Source organism: Diaphorina citri, unplaced genomic scaffold, assembly GCF_000475195.1.
Source record: "Diaphorina citri unplaced genomic scaffold, Diaci psyllid genome assembly version 1.1 scaffold470, whole genome shotgun sequence".
Lineage (NCBI taxonomy): Eukaryota > Metazoa > Arthropoda > Insecta > Hemiptera > Psyllidae > Diaphorina > Diaphorina citri.
Window position 1 is genome coordinate 4,323 of NW_007377905.1, and position 16,586 is coordinate 20,908.

The 16,586-nt window shown below is 40.6% G+C and overlaps 1 protein-coding gene across 1 annotated transcript in view; it reads left to right on the forward strand.

The window, feature by feature from the left end:
- Positions 1-558: 558 nt before the first annotated feature.
- Positions 559-16,586, forward strand: part of LOC103509128 — a gene marked incomplete at its 5' end in the record, with an annotated part of 65,409 nt that continues 49,381 nt past the window's right edge. The window contains 11 exons of the mRNA XM_026823536.1: positions 559-719; positions 1,141-1,301; positions 2,635-2,876; positions 6,335-6,386; positions 7,845-7,981; positions 9,138-9,360; positions 9,653-9,763; positions 9,946-10,123; positions 13,719-13,822; positions 14,720-14,856; positions 15,268-15,490. Coding sequence (XP_026679337.1) covers positions 559-719; positions 1,141-1,301; positions 2,635-2,876; positions 6,335-6,386; positions 7,845-7,981; positions 9,138-9,360; positions 9,653-9,763; positions 9,946-10,123; positions 13,719-13,822; positions 14,720-14,856; positions 15,268-15,490 — 1,729 coding nt within the window. The remainder of the gene's footprint in view (positions 720-1,140; positions 1,302-2,634; positions 2,877-6,334; positions 6,387-7,844; positions 7,982-9,137; positions 9,361-9,652; positions 9,764-9,945; positions 10,124-13,718; positions 13,823-14,719; positions 14,857-15,267; positions 15,491-16,586) is intronic.

The window sequence follows — 16,586 nt, forward strand, 5'->3', positions numbered from 1 at the left end:
TTGTCGCTATAGCTGAAAACCGCCAAAAAACGGTCGAAATCTGTCAAAAGCGGTCAAAATACCGCCAAGCGCAGCAAACATCTCAACCAAACGTTTTGTGTTGCATCCTTATCACATTTTTTTTAATTGCCGTTCTGTCCCACAGGGATGACATCGTTCAAAAAGTCCCTTACAGATCATTTATTATAATTTTCTCCCCCTTGTCCTCATTCCCTCTCTCCACTATACTTTCCTCTTTCTTCTTTCTTCCCACCCTTGTAAATCAAATTCATGAATTGAAGGAGCCTTGTTACCTTGGAGGGTAGAGCGTCTGCCTTGTAGGTCGCGGATTCTATTCAGCCCGGGGCGAACTTTATGGAACAGATAAGGTTCGCTCTTGGAACGGCTGGCTTTCTCTTTTCGATTTCGGGAGGGTGAGATCTCCATTGTTATAGTTCCTTATACCTTGAAAAAAGTAAGGCTTTCACATAAGAAGGGTCGGACAGTGTCGACTGCCAATGCCGGGATCTCCAATCTGATTTACAATTCTCATGATGTGTATTTTCGTTTCCTCCGCAGGGTTTATCCAATGAGAAGCTCCGGGACGAGATCCTATGTCAGCTGGTAAATCAAACGTGGCGAAATGACAACACCGCAAGTTGTGAGCGAGGCTGGCTACTGATGGCCAACTGTCTGTCTGTTTTCCCACCTTCGGCACCACTGTACAAGTTTCTGCTCAAGTAAGTAACTACTACTATAGCTAAAATCATTCACGGAAGTTAGCACGTAAGGGTGTACCTTTAAGTAGTCGCGTACCGCTGGCTTGTTACCAAATGGAGGGTAAAATCCCCATCACTAAAAACCTTAGCAGTAACACAGTCTGACGTTAAACCCGTCAATAAGTAGGTACCTACTTATTTGCTTGGGGTCGAGTGGATTGGAACACATCACAAGCCTTCAGGCACACTCCATTCGTCAAGGGGCTAGGCTTACCTTGGGATCAATTTAATTTGAAGAAACCATTTACTGAAGTGATTGGGTTGTATCATAAACATACGTAATTACTTATTCAAATTCTTTTACACTTGCCCATTAAAACTTGGACCTTAGAAGGTCCAAAGTATACTTAGTTCAATCACTAACACATCCTAACTTTTACAGATATGTGTCGGATCATGCCTACAACGGCTACAAACAGATCTGTCAGAGGAAACTGCTCCAATCTCACAACCAATGGGCGCGCAGCTGTCCGCCATCTTTGTTAGAGTGGAGAGCCAATAGGAAGCGAGTAAACATGGCCCTTCAGCTTAACTTTGCGGACGGTAAGTAAGATATTTCATGGCGAGTGATAACCGAGCATCAGCACCTGAATGGGTTAATGGGAAGTATTGTTTCTTATAGCCCAACTGACCTATCTGATGGGAGACAAACTACGAAATGAGAATGCTACGACACAGATGACATTTAAGTCTTTATGTAGCAGTTGTTTCACTCATATTTGAGAGAGAGAGAGAGAGAGAGAGAGAGAGAGAGAGAGAGAGAGAGAGAGAGAGAGAGCCGAATCTCACTACTGTATCATTCAGCGTATTTTTGGGGTACGGCACCTGTTGTTGACTGATCCGCACCAGTAAGTAACTACTGTCATGTTTTGCCTAAGCGAGGCGGAGCTCTCCTGCGCTCCCTAAAAACTTCTCTCAGCAGCGATAGCACGTTAGATGCACCAGGTCCCTGTGGATCACTGAAGTTAGCACGTAAGGGTGTGCCTTTAAGCAGTCGCGTACCGCTGGCTTGTTACCAAATGGAGGGTAAAATCCCCATCACTAAAAACCTTGGCAGTAACATAGTCTGACGTTAAACCCGTCAAAACTTGCCCATTCAAACTTGGACCTTAAAAGGTCCAAAGTATACTTAATAGTTCAATCACTAACACATCCTAACTTTTACAGATATGTGTCTGATCATGCATACAACGGCTACAAACAGATCTGTCAGAGGAAACTGCTCCAGTCTCACAACCAATGGGCGCGCAGCTGTCCGCCATCTTTGTTGGAGTGGAGAGCCAATAGGAAGCGAGTAAACATGGCCCTCCAACTCAACTTTGCTGACGGTAAGTAAAGGTTCTCCTTTCGGAAACGGAACTGATTCCGATGGCGCGCCATCTTGGATTTCCTATGGTCTAGAACAGGCGCTATTACGATAAAAGAGAGGAAACGAGCTTCAGAAGAGGTGAATTTCAGGAAGGAAAATACATCTGAACATACTTGCTTCATGGCAGGGACACCTAATAGGGTCATTTCAAGGTGGACATTTTGTTTGTAAAAGCTTTGCTTCAACAAAGCAATGCCTTTAAACTTATCCTGTCTTGTAAGCACCCCGGGTTCGAGTCCCGCCCGGGACGAAATATATCCTACCTAGATAGATGAAATTGAGGGTCATTCTAGGAACATCTGGTTTTCTCCTATCCTGTCCTCTTTCTCTCTTCCATAGGACTTCCGTTGTTACAATTCCCTCTCTCTCTCTCTCTCTCTCTCTCTCTCTTGAGTTACAATCTATTGATTGGTTGGTAACAGTAAGCTGGTTCTCCTTCTCCATTCTGTTCGATCTTCTGCTATCCTCTTCAAAAAAAAAATAATATTTTTTTTTCTTTTCCTCCAGGAGAATCGATCATGACAGGTGTGGACTCATGGTCCCGATGTGAGAACCTCTGCTCGGCAGTTCTAGCCGAGCGTGGAGTAGCCGAATGTCACGGGTGGACCATAAGTATGGAACGATCCAACAGTAAAACAGCCGACCATAGGAACGGTCTAGACTACATACTGGACCCTGTATCTGAAATGGAACTCAGTCCTCAGTTCCCTGTAACACATAGAAGCGGGTCTCAACCTGTGAACCACAAGGTAAGTAGCCGTCCAGCGTCCAGAACTCTCGAGAGTCCGGACTCTCGAAAGAGAAAAAATACACACACTAAGCAGACTATGATAATGAATATGAGTTTATATGAGTGGCCTCAACGGAGCATTGGCCATACGCTGTGACCCTCGCTCCAATGAATAAATTGAAGAAAAAAAAGGCCAGCCTAGTTAGCTTAGTTGGTAGTGCGTCTGCCTTGTAAGCGCTAGGCCACGGGTTCGATTCCCGCCCGGGGCGGATTTTATATACACACACTAAACAGACTATGATAATGAATATGAGTTTATATGAGTGGCCTCAACGGAGCATTGACCATAAGCTGTGACCCTTGCTCCAATGAATAAATTAAAGAAAAAAAAGGCCAGCCTAGTTAGCTTAGTTGGTAGTGCGTCTGCCTTGTAAGTGCTAGGCCACGGGTTCGATTCCCGCCCGGGGCGGATTTTATCCTAAAAAAAAGAAAAAAAAAACACTGAGTTATTACTAAATAATCTCAACACCAAGTTGCAATGATTTTGAGCAGGTAATGTTAGGTATACAAATATGTTTATCATTTCACTATGGAAGTAAATCCTCATTTCCACTCCATTGCATAGCTTCTTGTTAAAAAGTTGGTATTATTTAGAACTAGAACATAAATGGATGTACATAAATATATTTTTTCCCCGAGGATTCAAGGTTGTTTTCATCAGCTAAGGTATAAAAATACGTCTACACTACAGTCAACCGAAGTCGATAGACATACATACACTTGAACTGGAACCCATATAATAATAATAATAGACTCTTGAGTGGAAGGCAACCACTAGGCGAGGTTAACGCCTAAGGCGTTCTCTACCACCTAACCCTTAGAGCTCCACTATTATGTGGTCAAATTCTCAAATAAATGAGGATAAAATTCCATACCTCGGCTGGGATCGAACCCACGCCCTCCTGATTACCAGGCGAAAGCGTAACTATACCTTCAATGAAGAGTTTTTCAAACAAAATTAGCGTCTTGTTAAATGAACTCTTTGACGTTGTTTGAATAACGCTAAAGACTCCAATAAGTTGTTTTTTGTAATTGTACAGTTGACGGGACGCTACTTTTTGTTGCAAAAACTCGCTAATAATAGACCCCTACACCCTGCAGCCTACGACACACTCTGTCCCGTGTGCGCACCGGTTGCGCACTTGGCTACAAGATTGCGCATAGACTCTGTCCCGTGTGCGCACCCGTTGCACACTTGGCTATGGGATTTCTCATAGACTCTGTCCCGTGTGCGCACCGGTTGCGCACTTGGCTACGGGATTGCGCAGGATAAGCGCACTCTCTGCGGAGATGATGGGTAATTGATTCTGACAGTGGTAGTTGACCAGATGACTTACGCTCTCGAACATGCGGTCCTTGGTTCGAACCACGCCCTCAGGATCAATAAGGAGGAGATGTTTCTTGGTGCCACCCTGGTAACCGGTGAGAACATATTGACCTGGAGAGCCCTGGGACTCGCGGACTAGAAAATCACCATCCTGTCGGGAGGGAAATGCGGTTTTAGCTATACGGGACATTTTAGTGATTTAGCCCAAACAGGACAAAAAAAAAGTGAATAAACAACGAGAAAACAATCAAGTTATTATCAGATCGCTTTTTTATGTGAGATAGTTAGTGTTTTTACTGCTAATAATGAGGTTATCAGGCTTCTCTGCCTCACGAGTTTAACCAACTTACCTACATTATTCTCACCCAGTCTGAGTGGAGACGGGAAAATCAGTCGATTGGACTTCATAAAAGTAGCTCATTTGTGTTCATAAGCCCAATTTGGTTACCCCAGAAGAATGTGAAATAAAGACGCAACAATAGGGTGATAGTGACTTACATTTTTGAGTGCGGATTCTGCCATCTGCCGGCTAATACATCCATGAAACCAGGTCTCGTCTTGTAGCTTCGTACCACCCAGCAATTCACTTTCGTCAAACGGTTCTGCAAACAGAAACATTATATTGCAAAATTAATTACTAACGTAAGAAATATTCTAAAAGAGCATGTCTGTTGAACTTGGACGTACCACGAGCATCCCTGAGGTAGAAATGGCGTAAATCTATTGGTTAAAATTATGTAGATAGTTAACAGACAATAACTGCTAAGTTCAGTGATAGAAAAGATCAATAGGTAGACATTTGAAGAAGAGTTCTTTTAAAGAACGTAAAGAAAAGTTACAGAATGCATTCGAATCGTATCATTTCCATTGTTTTGAACTCCACTCATCAAGTCATCCACTCATGTTTTGATCAGTTCAATTATAACTATTGTTGTTTCAATGAATTGTACTGCACCCATTTTTTCGTACAGGTGAATAAAACCTCAAACTAATTAAGGAATAGATAAAGAACAATTAAACACTATATACCATGACGACAGTAATTAGGAACAAACAAACACACAAACAAATATTCATTTTTATATACATATTAGATTAACACACATTATGCAGAATTGCCAAATATAAAATTCATTTCTAATATTAACACTGAGTTATGCCAGCCTAGTTAGCTTAGTTGGTAGTTCATATGCCTTGTAAGCGCTAGGCCGCGGGTTCGATTCCCGCCCGGGGCGGATTTTATCCTGATGGGATAATGTTCGTTCTCGGAACGGCTGGCTTTCTTCTATCCTGTCTTCCTTCTCTTTTCGATTTCGGGTTCCTTCTCTTTTCGATTTCGGGACGATAAGACCATAGCAGTTACAGTTCCCTCTGTCAAACCTCTTAAAAAAAAAAAAAAAAAACACTGAGTTATTACTAAATAATCTCAACACCAAGTTGCAATGATTTTGAGCAGGTAACGTTAGGTATACAAATATGTTTATCATTTCACTATGGAAGTAAATCCTCATTTCCACTCCATTGCATAGCTTCTTGTTAAAAAGTTGGTATTATTTAGAACTAGAACCAAAATGGATGTACATAAATATATTTTTTCCCCGAGGATTCAAGGTTGTGTTCATCAGCTAAGGTATAAAAATACGTCTACACTACAGTCAACCGAAGTCGATAGACATACATACACTTGAACTGGAACCCATATAATAATAATAGACTCTTGAGTGGAAGGCAACCACAAGGCGAGGTTAACGCCTAAGGCGTTCTCTACCACCTAACCCTTAGAGCTCCATTATTATGTGGTCAAATTCTCAAATAAATGAGGATAAGAAAAAAAAGGAAGTAAAAATTGACAGATCATCAGAGGATTTTATGAGCGGATGCTTGTTGTTGTTTTATCGGTTCAAGTTGGATTATCAAGCATCAACTCACATCATAAAGAAGACATGGCATTACCTACATAGGGTTCTTAAATCATTATAAAGGATGGTAATACATAGGGTCCCATGATAATACATAGGGTCCCCCTAAGGACCATAGGTTTATCTTAAAGGACGGTACCTATATTATTTGATTTTGTTTTGTTCTTCCAGATGTCATCACCTGATGTGGAACCTGTAAAGTATGTAGGATCAAATGATTTTGGTGAAATGAAGAAAAAGCACTTGGTGTGGACGTATTTTGAATGATGCCAAAGGACATTGATCAATGGCAAGTGATTTACCATTCCCCATGGATCACTGAAGTTAAGCAACGTTGCGCTAGGTTAGTATAAGAATGGATGACCATTTGACCAATCGCGTCCCACTCAGGCTGGGTGGGGGTAATGTGAGGAGACAGGCACCTTGTCAACAAATGGAGGGTAAAATCCCCCTCACTGAAGACCTTAGCGTTTATCAATGACATTCTCAGAATAATAATAAACATAGAAGGAAGGTTTAGGACTAAAACGAAAGACACTTTTCAAATCGAAGGTTATATTATATCAGCTGATTTGGTACCAGTGCCGGACCATGAATAATTTCCTGGGTAGGATGATTTTTACAGAAATTTTGAAACATCATTTCTGCTTTTTTACGAAATTCTGAGATGACATTAACCTTACGAAAACGGGGTGTCAATCCATGTGAAATTGAACGGGACTCTAAATTTAACGATCGAACATGGTGGAGAGGCTATTCGAACAGTCGACACTTACCAAATGAAGGAACGATTTAGGATATGTTTGTATGTATTAAAGCTTATATATAAAAAAAAACAAAAAAAAAAAAAAAAAAAAAAAAAAAAAAAAAAACAAAGTGTTTAACTTACCTCGTGTGGTGGGTTGAGGATTAGGGGGTGGTAGGGCGGCAGGGGTCGCAGTAGGTAGGGAGGGTAGGGGAGGTACTGGAGGGGGCCCCACATCAGGGGGTACCTTGCCCGGGAGGTCGTTATAGTAGTCTCGGTCATCAGCCCTGCTGGGATTTCTGCAAATGAGACATGAAAGATATGGATTTAAAAACGTCTGGCTAGGGGACGTTAAACAGAGAGTAGACTAGAGTCAAGCTGTGGGACTATAAACAGGGAGGAGAACAGCTAACCCTAACCAGCCTAGCTGGCTGATAGTTTCAAAGGCTTCTCTCTGCTTGAAAAGAACAAGCACAAATCCTCACGATGGTTGACTGCGGTTCAGGACAGTTTTTTTTTTTTTATCGTAGAGGTGGAAAATCTTCTTTTCTTCTTTTAAGATAATCTCGTGGTGAATGAGATTAGGTTGGATTTCTACCTTCACAAGGTCGGAACAGGAAGTCTCCTTACATGCCGCCAATTCCAATAGGTAGCTTTGGGAGAATCTGTCCAAATGAAGAAAAAGATACTCAGTCTTGCGCAAAGGCTATGGCAGCCCTCGCTGACTACTATAAGGTAAAAAGTTCATTAGCCCTGTGGGGGGCATGGTTAGCCAGTGGTAATGTCGGGTGCTTGCCATGCAGAAGGTCCCGGGTTCGAATCTCACCATCGACTACAATTTGTACTCGAGGCGAAACTTGAGTCCGATGAGAGTCAACAATTAAGTATCCAAAAAACCTATAACGATAAACAATAATGCTAAGGTGTTTATTACAGATTCACAAGGTCGGAACAGGAAGTCTCCTTACATGCCGCCAATTCCAATAGGTAGCTTTGGGAGAATCTGTCCAAATGAAGAAAAAGATACTCAGTCTTGCGCAAAGGCTATGGCAGCCCTCGCTGACTACTATAAGGTAAAAAGTTCATTAGCCCTGTGGGGGGCATGGTTAGCCAGTGGTAATGTCGGGTGCTTGCCATGCAGAAGGTCCCGGGTTCGAATCTCACCATCGACTACAGTTTGTACTCGTCTTTCGACTGCGAATATTTCAACGGGTTACTTGCTTTTGTTCTCCTGTTGACCCAGCACCTAAATGGGAAGTATTGTGTCTCTTCTCGCCCATCTGATGAGGGACTTACCACAGGATGGGCATGCTATGACACAGACCACATGAGCCTAATGTAGGAGTTGTTTAATTGTTACGAAATAAAAACGGCGGTGAAACACTCATCTTTTTTTTTATAGGAAAAAAGATTCATGACGAAAGAGCGTTTTAAGGTTTTGCGGAAGAAATAAAAAACAGGGATCAAAACATTATTTGGTTCCAGGTATGGGAAAAGCTTGATATCTAAGTTTGTCAAACCCTCTCACAGACTTGGTTTTAAAGCTTTTTCCCGCCACAAGACTAAAAACCGATTTTGATAATATGGTGGACTAAAAGCCGTCGTTTTTATTTCGTAGCATTGAAACAACTGCTATCTGTTCCTACTACATACCACATTTGACCCTTGTGGTCTGTGCTATAGCATTTTTTTTTTCAACTAAATTCCGAATCCTAAAAATCGTATCAATAAAAAAAAAATAATAATAAATAATATGTAATAGAAAAAAAACACACACACACCACGATAAAAATCTACGAACGTGAAAAACATTGAAAAAATAATAGTAAATTTTTGAAAATCATACTCTCACTCTCTCTCTCTCTCTCAGCTCTCTCCCTCTCACTCTCTCTCTCTCTCTCTCTCTCTCTCTCTACAATTTGTACTCGTCTTTCGACTGCGAATATTTCAACGGGTTACTTGCTTTTGTTCTCCTGTTGTGTCTCTTCTCGCACATCTGTGTCTCTTCTCGCACATCTGATGAGGGACTTACCACAGGATGGGCATGCTACGACACAGACCACATGAGCCTAATGTAGGAGTAAAGGAGTTGTTTAATTGTTACGAAATAAAAACGGCGGTGAAACACTCATCTTTTTTTTTATGGGAAAAAAGATTCATGACGAAAGAGCGTTTTAAGGTTTTGCGGAAGAAATAAAAAACAGGGATCAAAACATTATTTGGTTCCAGGTATCATTCAACCTGATGGCATGCGAGAAAAACCATCATGAGAGTTTCCACAGACAATGCCATGTGAGGTTTAAGCCAAGCAAAACCACAGACTTCGAGTGCTGGGTTACCAATGCCCCGGATGGTAGCGGACGAGCTATGGCCAAGTGTCGAGCACCATGGCGTAAAGATCTGCAGGCGAATCAGATAAGGACTGGATATGGAGGTGGCCAGGCTCAGGCAGGTAAGACTTTAAGAGATAGTTTTAATCAAAGTTTTTTCCCCTTTTTAGGCGCTTTAACACTACGGAGAGCAGGTCGTTCGCGCTTCATCAAAGTTTGACAGTCGGTCGGTTTGTAAACTTTTTTTTTCCAACTTGGTATAGTTTTACAAAATACTGGTATTATTAATAATCGTATGAACGTTGGTATATATTTCGACCTCAAAGAAAGTTAGGTATGAACAAGGAAAACAGTATTGAAAAGAACAAAAGAACACCAAATCCGAGTGGGATATCGAAATTCTCTATGCATGAGATAGCACTGTCATTGCCAGTGTAGAAGTCATGTTTCACGCCAGTGTAGGATCTGAGGGGACACTCGTCAACAATATGATGTATTGTTTGACGTTCAGCTCCACAATCACAAGTAGGGCTAACAATCGACCAAACAATCAAACTATAAATACCTACTTTGTTTTCTTCAGGTAATGCGATAAATAGACAGCAAGGACTCTATGGGCCCCAACAAGGCTACGGTTCCCAACAAGGAATGTACCAGGGCTAACAATCGATTAAACAATCAAACTATAAATACTTTGTTTTCTTCAGGTAATGCGATAAATAGACAGCAAGGACTCTATGGGCCCCAACAAGGCTACGGTTCCCAACAAGGAATGTACGGGTCCCCACAAGGAATGTACGGGGCACCACAGGGGGGTTATGGGGCCTCACAGGGGGGCTACGGTGGTTATGGGGGGTATGGAGGCAATCCCTATCAAGGACAAGGGTAGAGGCGCTTGATGGAAGTTGCATTCGGAATGAGTTAGATGCCAGACCAAATATTTGTATTGCTTTGAGCTTTAATTATTATTAATCTGTTCTTCGAAAATTTTCTATCCGTTTTTCAGAGATACATACCTACATGTAAATGATTTCTTTTGAGACGGAGTATTACGATAAGTTGTTAAGCCTGGTTAGATGCCAGACCAAATATTTGTATTGCTTTGAGCTTTAATTATTATTAATCTGTTCTTAGAAAATTTTCTATCCGTTTTTCAGAGATACATACCTACATGTAAATGATTTCTTTTGAGACGGAGTATTACGATAAGTTGTTAAGCCTTTTATTTTCATTTTAATTGGTACGATGATACGTAAACAAAAATAAATGATTAATAAAAATCTTGTGTAAATTACTTGTTTCTTTGTTTACCTATTCTTACACACATTTTATGCTCGGATTTTTTTTGTTTATTTTTTATTCCTTCTTCTTCTTTAGGTGGTTTGGTAGAGACTATAACAATAACATCGGTGGTCTTACCGTCTCAAAATCAAACAAAAATGAAGACAGGATAGAAGAAAGCCAACCATTACGAAAACAATCCTTATCTGTGTTACGATAAAGTTCGCCCCGAGCGGGAATCGAACCCCCGACCGCGTGACTAGGTACTTACGCATGTCAAACACATCGCGTGGTTGTCTGGTTACAATGTCATTCACATAGTCATGAGTGCGAGGATAATAGGCACTTACGCATGTCTACGCATATATATGACTAGGTACTTACGCATGTCAAACACATCACGTGGTTGTCTGGTTACAATGTCATTCACGTAGTCATGAGTACGAGGATGCGAGGGAGGAGGGGCTACTTCACAGTTAAGATCTATCAGGTTTGTAGATGGAAGCCGTTCTGAAAACAGACAAAAATAAATGTTTATTAATTTATTATGCTACTAGCCGAAACCCGTCGCTTCGCTCCGGATTTCTGCTAGTAAATCCTTAAGGCATGGCCGTTCATGTCACTCATCCATTTAGTGGTCTTGCTCGGCGCAGCTTAACAAAAACGAACCGAAAAATAGCCTATAACCTTCACGGGAGTGCAAGCAATAAGTTCACAAAGTTTCATAGCAATCGGATGACGTAGATGGAAGCCGTTCTGAAAACAGACAAAAATAAATGTTTATTAATTTATAATACTACTATCCTTAAGGCATGGCCGTTCAAGTCACTCATCCATTTAGTGGTCTTGCTCGGCGTGGCTTAACAAAAACGAACCGGAAAATAGCCTATAACCTTCACGGGAGTGCAAACAATAAGTTCACAAAGTTTCATAGCAATCGGATGAGCGGTTTGGCTAGGCATAAAGTTCGAACGAACGAACAAACAAACAAACAAACAAACAAACAAACAAATATTCATTTTTATATATTAGATTAACACACATTATGCAGAATTGCCAAATATAAAATTCATTTCTAATATTAACACTGAGTTATGCCAGCCTAGTTAGCTTCCGGGAGGCAAATGTGGTTTTAGCTATACGGAACATTTTAGTGATTTAGCCAAAACAGGACAAAAAAAAGTGAATAAACAACGAGAAAACAATCAAGTTATTATCAGATCGCTTTTTTATGTGAGATAGTGTTTTTACTGCTAATAATGCGGTTATCAGGCTTCTCTGCCTCACGAGTTTAACCAACTTACCTACATTAATCTCACCCAGTCTGAGTGGAGACGGGAAAATCAGTAGATTGGACTTCATAAAAGTAGCTCATTTGTGTTCATAAGCCCAATTTGGTTACCCAAGAAGAATGTGAAATAAAGACGCAACAATAGGGTGATAGTGACTTACATTTTTGAGTGCGGATTCTGCCATCTGCCGGCTAATACATCTTCTTCTTCTTCTTTAGGTGGTTTGGTAGAGACTTTAACATCGGTGGTCTTACCGTCTCGAAATCAAACAAAAATGAAGACAGGATAGAAGAAATCCAACCATTACGAAAACAATCCTTATCTGTGTTACGATAAAGTTCGCCCCGAGCGGGAATCGAACCCCCGACCGCGTGACTAGGTACTACAATTCACTTTCGTCAAACGGTTCTGCAAACAGAAACATTATATTGCAACATTAATTACTAAAGTAAGAAATATTCTAAAAGAGCATGTCTGTTGAACTTGAACGTACCACGAGCATCCCTGAGGTAGAAATGGCGTAAATCTATTGGTTAAAATTATGTAGATAGTTAACAGACAATAACTGCTAAGTTCAGTGATAGAAAAGATCAATAGGTAGACATTTGAGAAGAGTTCTTTTAAAGAACGTAAAGAAAAGTTCTGTTATAGAATGCATTCGAATCGTATCATTTCCATTATTTTGAACCCCACTCATCAAGTCATCCACTCATGTTTTGATCAGTTCAATTATAACTATTGTTGTTTCAATGAATTGTACTGCACCCATTTTTCGTACAGGTGAATAAAACCTCAAACTAATTAAGGAATAGATAAAGAACAATTAAACACTATATACCATGACGACAGTAATTAGCAATGTAGAGAAAATAACAAAACCTGTGTTTTTATTTTTCATTAGTTTATTGATACTCTAGAAATGGAATATTGAAAAACAAAATGCCAATATATGACATTGCTCTCTATGTTATCCTATATGAGGAACATTGTTATTGTCATACGTTTTCCGCTAGGACACTTCTCATGTATTCTAGGAGCCTGGATTTTCATCAAGCTCATGGAACTGAATATTCATGTCATTCATATGAAATTATAACACCAGTGCTTCAAGGAACTATGAAACTCGGAAAAAAGGGCCGGTAAGGGAGCTGTAAAGGTCCGATAGATCTCAAAATCTAATGAGCAAAAGTCCATTAGGTATGAGTGTGGGCAAATACTGTAAAACTCATCAAGCTCATGGAACTGAATATTCTTGTCATTCATATGAAATTATAACACCAGTGCTTCAAGGAACTATGAAACTCGGAAAAAAGGCCCGGTAAGGGAGCTGTAAAGGTCCGATAGATCTCAAAATCTAATGAGCAAAAGTCCATTAGGTATGAGTGTGGGCAAATACTGTAAAATTACATCAACCCAAAAAACAAAGCTAAACATGGAGGGAACCAAAACAAAGGTAACCTAATGGAGGAAGAGAACCTGACCCTAAAAACCTACTTTGTTTACATATGTACCTATACCTACAAACTTACATAGTATATAAGTTAAGTATCATTATGAAGACCAATTGTAATTATGTACTTATTAAATTATGTACTTATATTGTATTGTAAACAAACATTATAAACAATAAAAATAAAGGTTTATCAAAAATTGAAAATTGAAATTGAAATCATTGATTGTTTCGAAACTCACATGTGGTTTTCCGATTAACACACAACGGAGAAAAAGAACCAGATGATTTGGAATCACCAACGTACATATGTATCCTTAGAGCGAACACAAACACAACGCAACGTTCAGATTCGGAGTCAATCGTGCTAACCACTATACTTGTAAAGTTGGTAGATAAAACAGGGTAAGTGTTGTGCAGTCCCCAATCCTAGTTGAGAAAGCCGCATGATTCCCAGATATGAGGAGTCTGCATCCTCATTCCAACGAGAACAAGCAACGTATCCAGTCACCATGATTAAAATATTAACGTTGTACTGTCTACTCTTAGTTCTTATTTCCGGTAAGTCAAATAAGGGATCCTTTCAAAGGTGAAATTTTCTTACACTCTTTTTGCTTTATTAAAAGTGGCAGGATTTTCAAGATTCAGCTCTTCCACCCAACCACTTTTTCATTAAAAGCTAGGGCAGGCGTGGTTACACCATGATTAAAATATTAACGTTGTACTGTCTACTCTTAGTTCTTATTTCCGGTAAGTCAAATAAGGGATTCTTTCAAAGGGGAAATTTTCTTACACTTTTTTTGCTTTATTAAAAGTGGCAGGATTTTCAAGATTCAGCTCTTCCACCCAACCACTTTTTCATTAAAAGCTAGGGCAGGCGTGGTTTCCGGTGTTACTTTCACCTCTTCCATTATCCGCCTTCCAAGACGTAGCTTAACACAGAGTGACTAAATAAATATCCATGTAACCAGAGTCTGATTGGGGGATGGAATTACATTGAATTGGGGGACTTTGCTGACAAAATTCCTGTGTGCGGAGTTCAGTCTCTTTTATCATGGACGTAGCTTAACACAGAGTGACCAAATAAATATCCATGTATCCAGAGTCTGATTGGGGGATGGAATTACATTGAATTGGGGGACTTTGCTGACAAAATTCCTGTGTGCGGAGTTCAGTCTCTTTTATCAAGTTCAGCATTGTTTCTGTTGGTTCTGAGTCGGGGATCAAGTACATTAAACAAGTTGTTGATAGGTATTGGTTTAACTTCACTGTGTTAGGTATTGACTGCTAAGGTTTTTACTGGCGACTATTGATTAGGCGTTTCCTAGTTTCCTTGGAGACATCAGTTTCCTTGATAAAGCCTACAAAGGAGGCGAAACTCGAGTCCGATGAGAGTCAACAATTAAGTATCCAAAAAACCTATAACGATAAACAATAATGCTAAGGTGTTTATTACAGATTCACAAGGTCGGAACAGGAAGTCTCCTTACATGCCGCCAATTCCAATAGGTAGCTTTGGGAGAATCTGTCCAAATGAAGAAAAAGATACTCAGTCTTGCGCAAAGGCTATGGCAGCCCTCGCTGACTACTATAAGGTAAAAAGTTCATTAGCCCTGTGGGGGCATGGTTAGCCAGTGGTAACGTCGGGTGCTTGCCATGCAGAAGGTCCCGGGTTCGAATCTCACCATCGACTACAATTTGTACTCGTCTTTCGACTGCGAATATTTCAACGGGTTACTTGCTTTTGTTCTCCTGTTGACCCAGCACCTAAATGGGAAGTATTGTGTCTCTTCTCGCCCATCTGATGAGGGACTTACCACAGGATGGGCATGCTATGACACAGACCACATGAGCCTAATGTAGGAGTTGTTTAATTGTTACGAAATAAAAACGGCGGTGAAACACTCATCTTTTTTTTTATAGGAAAAAAGATTCATGACGAAAGAGCGTTTTAAGGTTTTGCGGAAGAAATAAAAAACAGGGATCAAAACATTATTTGGTTCCAGGTATCATTCAACCTGATGGCATGCGAGAAAAACCATCATGAGAGTTTCCACAGACAATGCCATGTGAGGTTTAAGCCAAGCAAAACCACAGACTTCGAGTGCTGGGTTACCAATGCCCCGGATGGTAGCGGACGAGCTATGGCCAAGTGTCGAGCACCATGGCGTAAAGATCTGCAGGCGAATCAGATAAGGACTGGATATGGAGGTGGCCAGGCTCAGGCAGGTAAGACTTTAAGAGATAGTTTTAATCAAGGTTTTTTTCCCTTTTTAGGCACTTTAACACTACGGAGAGCAGGTCGTTCGCGCTTCATCAAAGTTTGACAGTCGGTCGGTTTGTAAACTTTTTTTTTTCCCAACTTGGTATAGTTTTACAAAATACTGGTATTACTAATAATCGTATGAACGTTGGTATATATTTCGACCTCAAAGAAAGTTGGGCATGAACAAGGAAAACAGTATTGAAAAGAACACCAAATCCGAACACTGTCATTGCCAGTGTAGAAGTCATGTTTCACGCCAGTGTAGGATCTGAGGGGACACTCGTCAACAATATGATGTATTGTTTGACGGTACAGTTAACGGGACGCTACTTTTGGTTGCAAAAACTCGCTAATAATAGACCCCTATACCCTGCAGTCTATGACACACTCTGTCACGTGTGCGCACCGGTTGCGCACTTGGTTACAAGATTGCGCATAGACTCTGTCCCGTTTGCGCACCCGTTGCACACTTGACTATGGGATTTCTCATGGACTCTGTCCCGTGTGCGCACCGGTTGCACACTTGGCTACGGGACTGCTCATAGGCTCTGTCCCGTGTGCGCACTGGTTGCGCACTTGGCTACGGGATTGCGCAGGATAAGCGCGCTCTCTGCGGAGATGATGGGTAATTGATTCTGACAGTGGTAGTTGACCAGATGACTTACGCTCTCGAACATGCGGTCCTTGGTTCGAAAGGTATCTTCTTCTTTGAAATGTTATTTAAATACCTCCAGACTCCAGATAAGAGAACTAGATGCAAAAAGTCCCCTATATAACTTTTTCACCAAGTACATACAACTTATTAACAAACAAACGGTACAAAAAGTTCCTTTTGTTGAAAGAGAGAAAAAAGATTGAGAAAAAGTTCAAAGGAAGGCATGTTTCTTTAACCACGATCGTATAAACTACAGGCTAAAAAATGCCCGGAGGAGGGACGGGCCCAGCTTGTTATTTCTTCTTGTTCTTTTTTTTATATATCTTCTTCTTTGAAATGTTATTTAAATACCTCCAGACTCCAGATAAGAGAACTAGATGCAAAAAGTCCCCTATATAACTTTT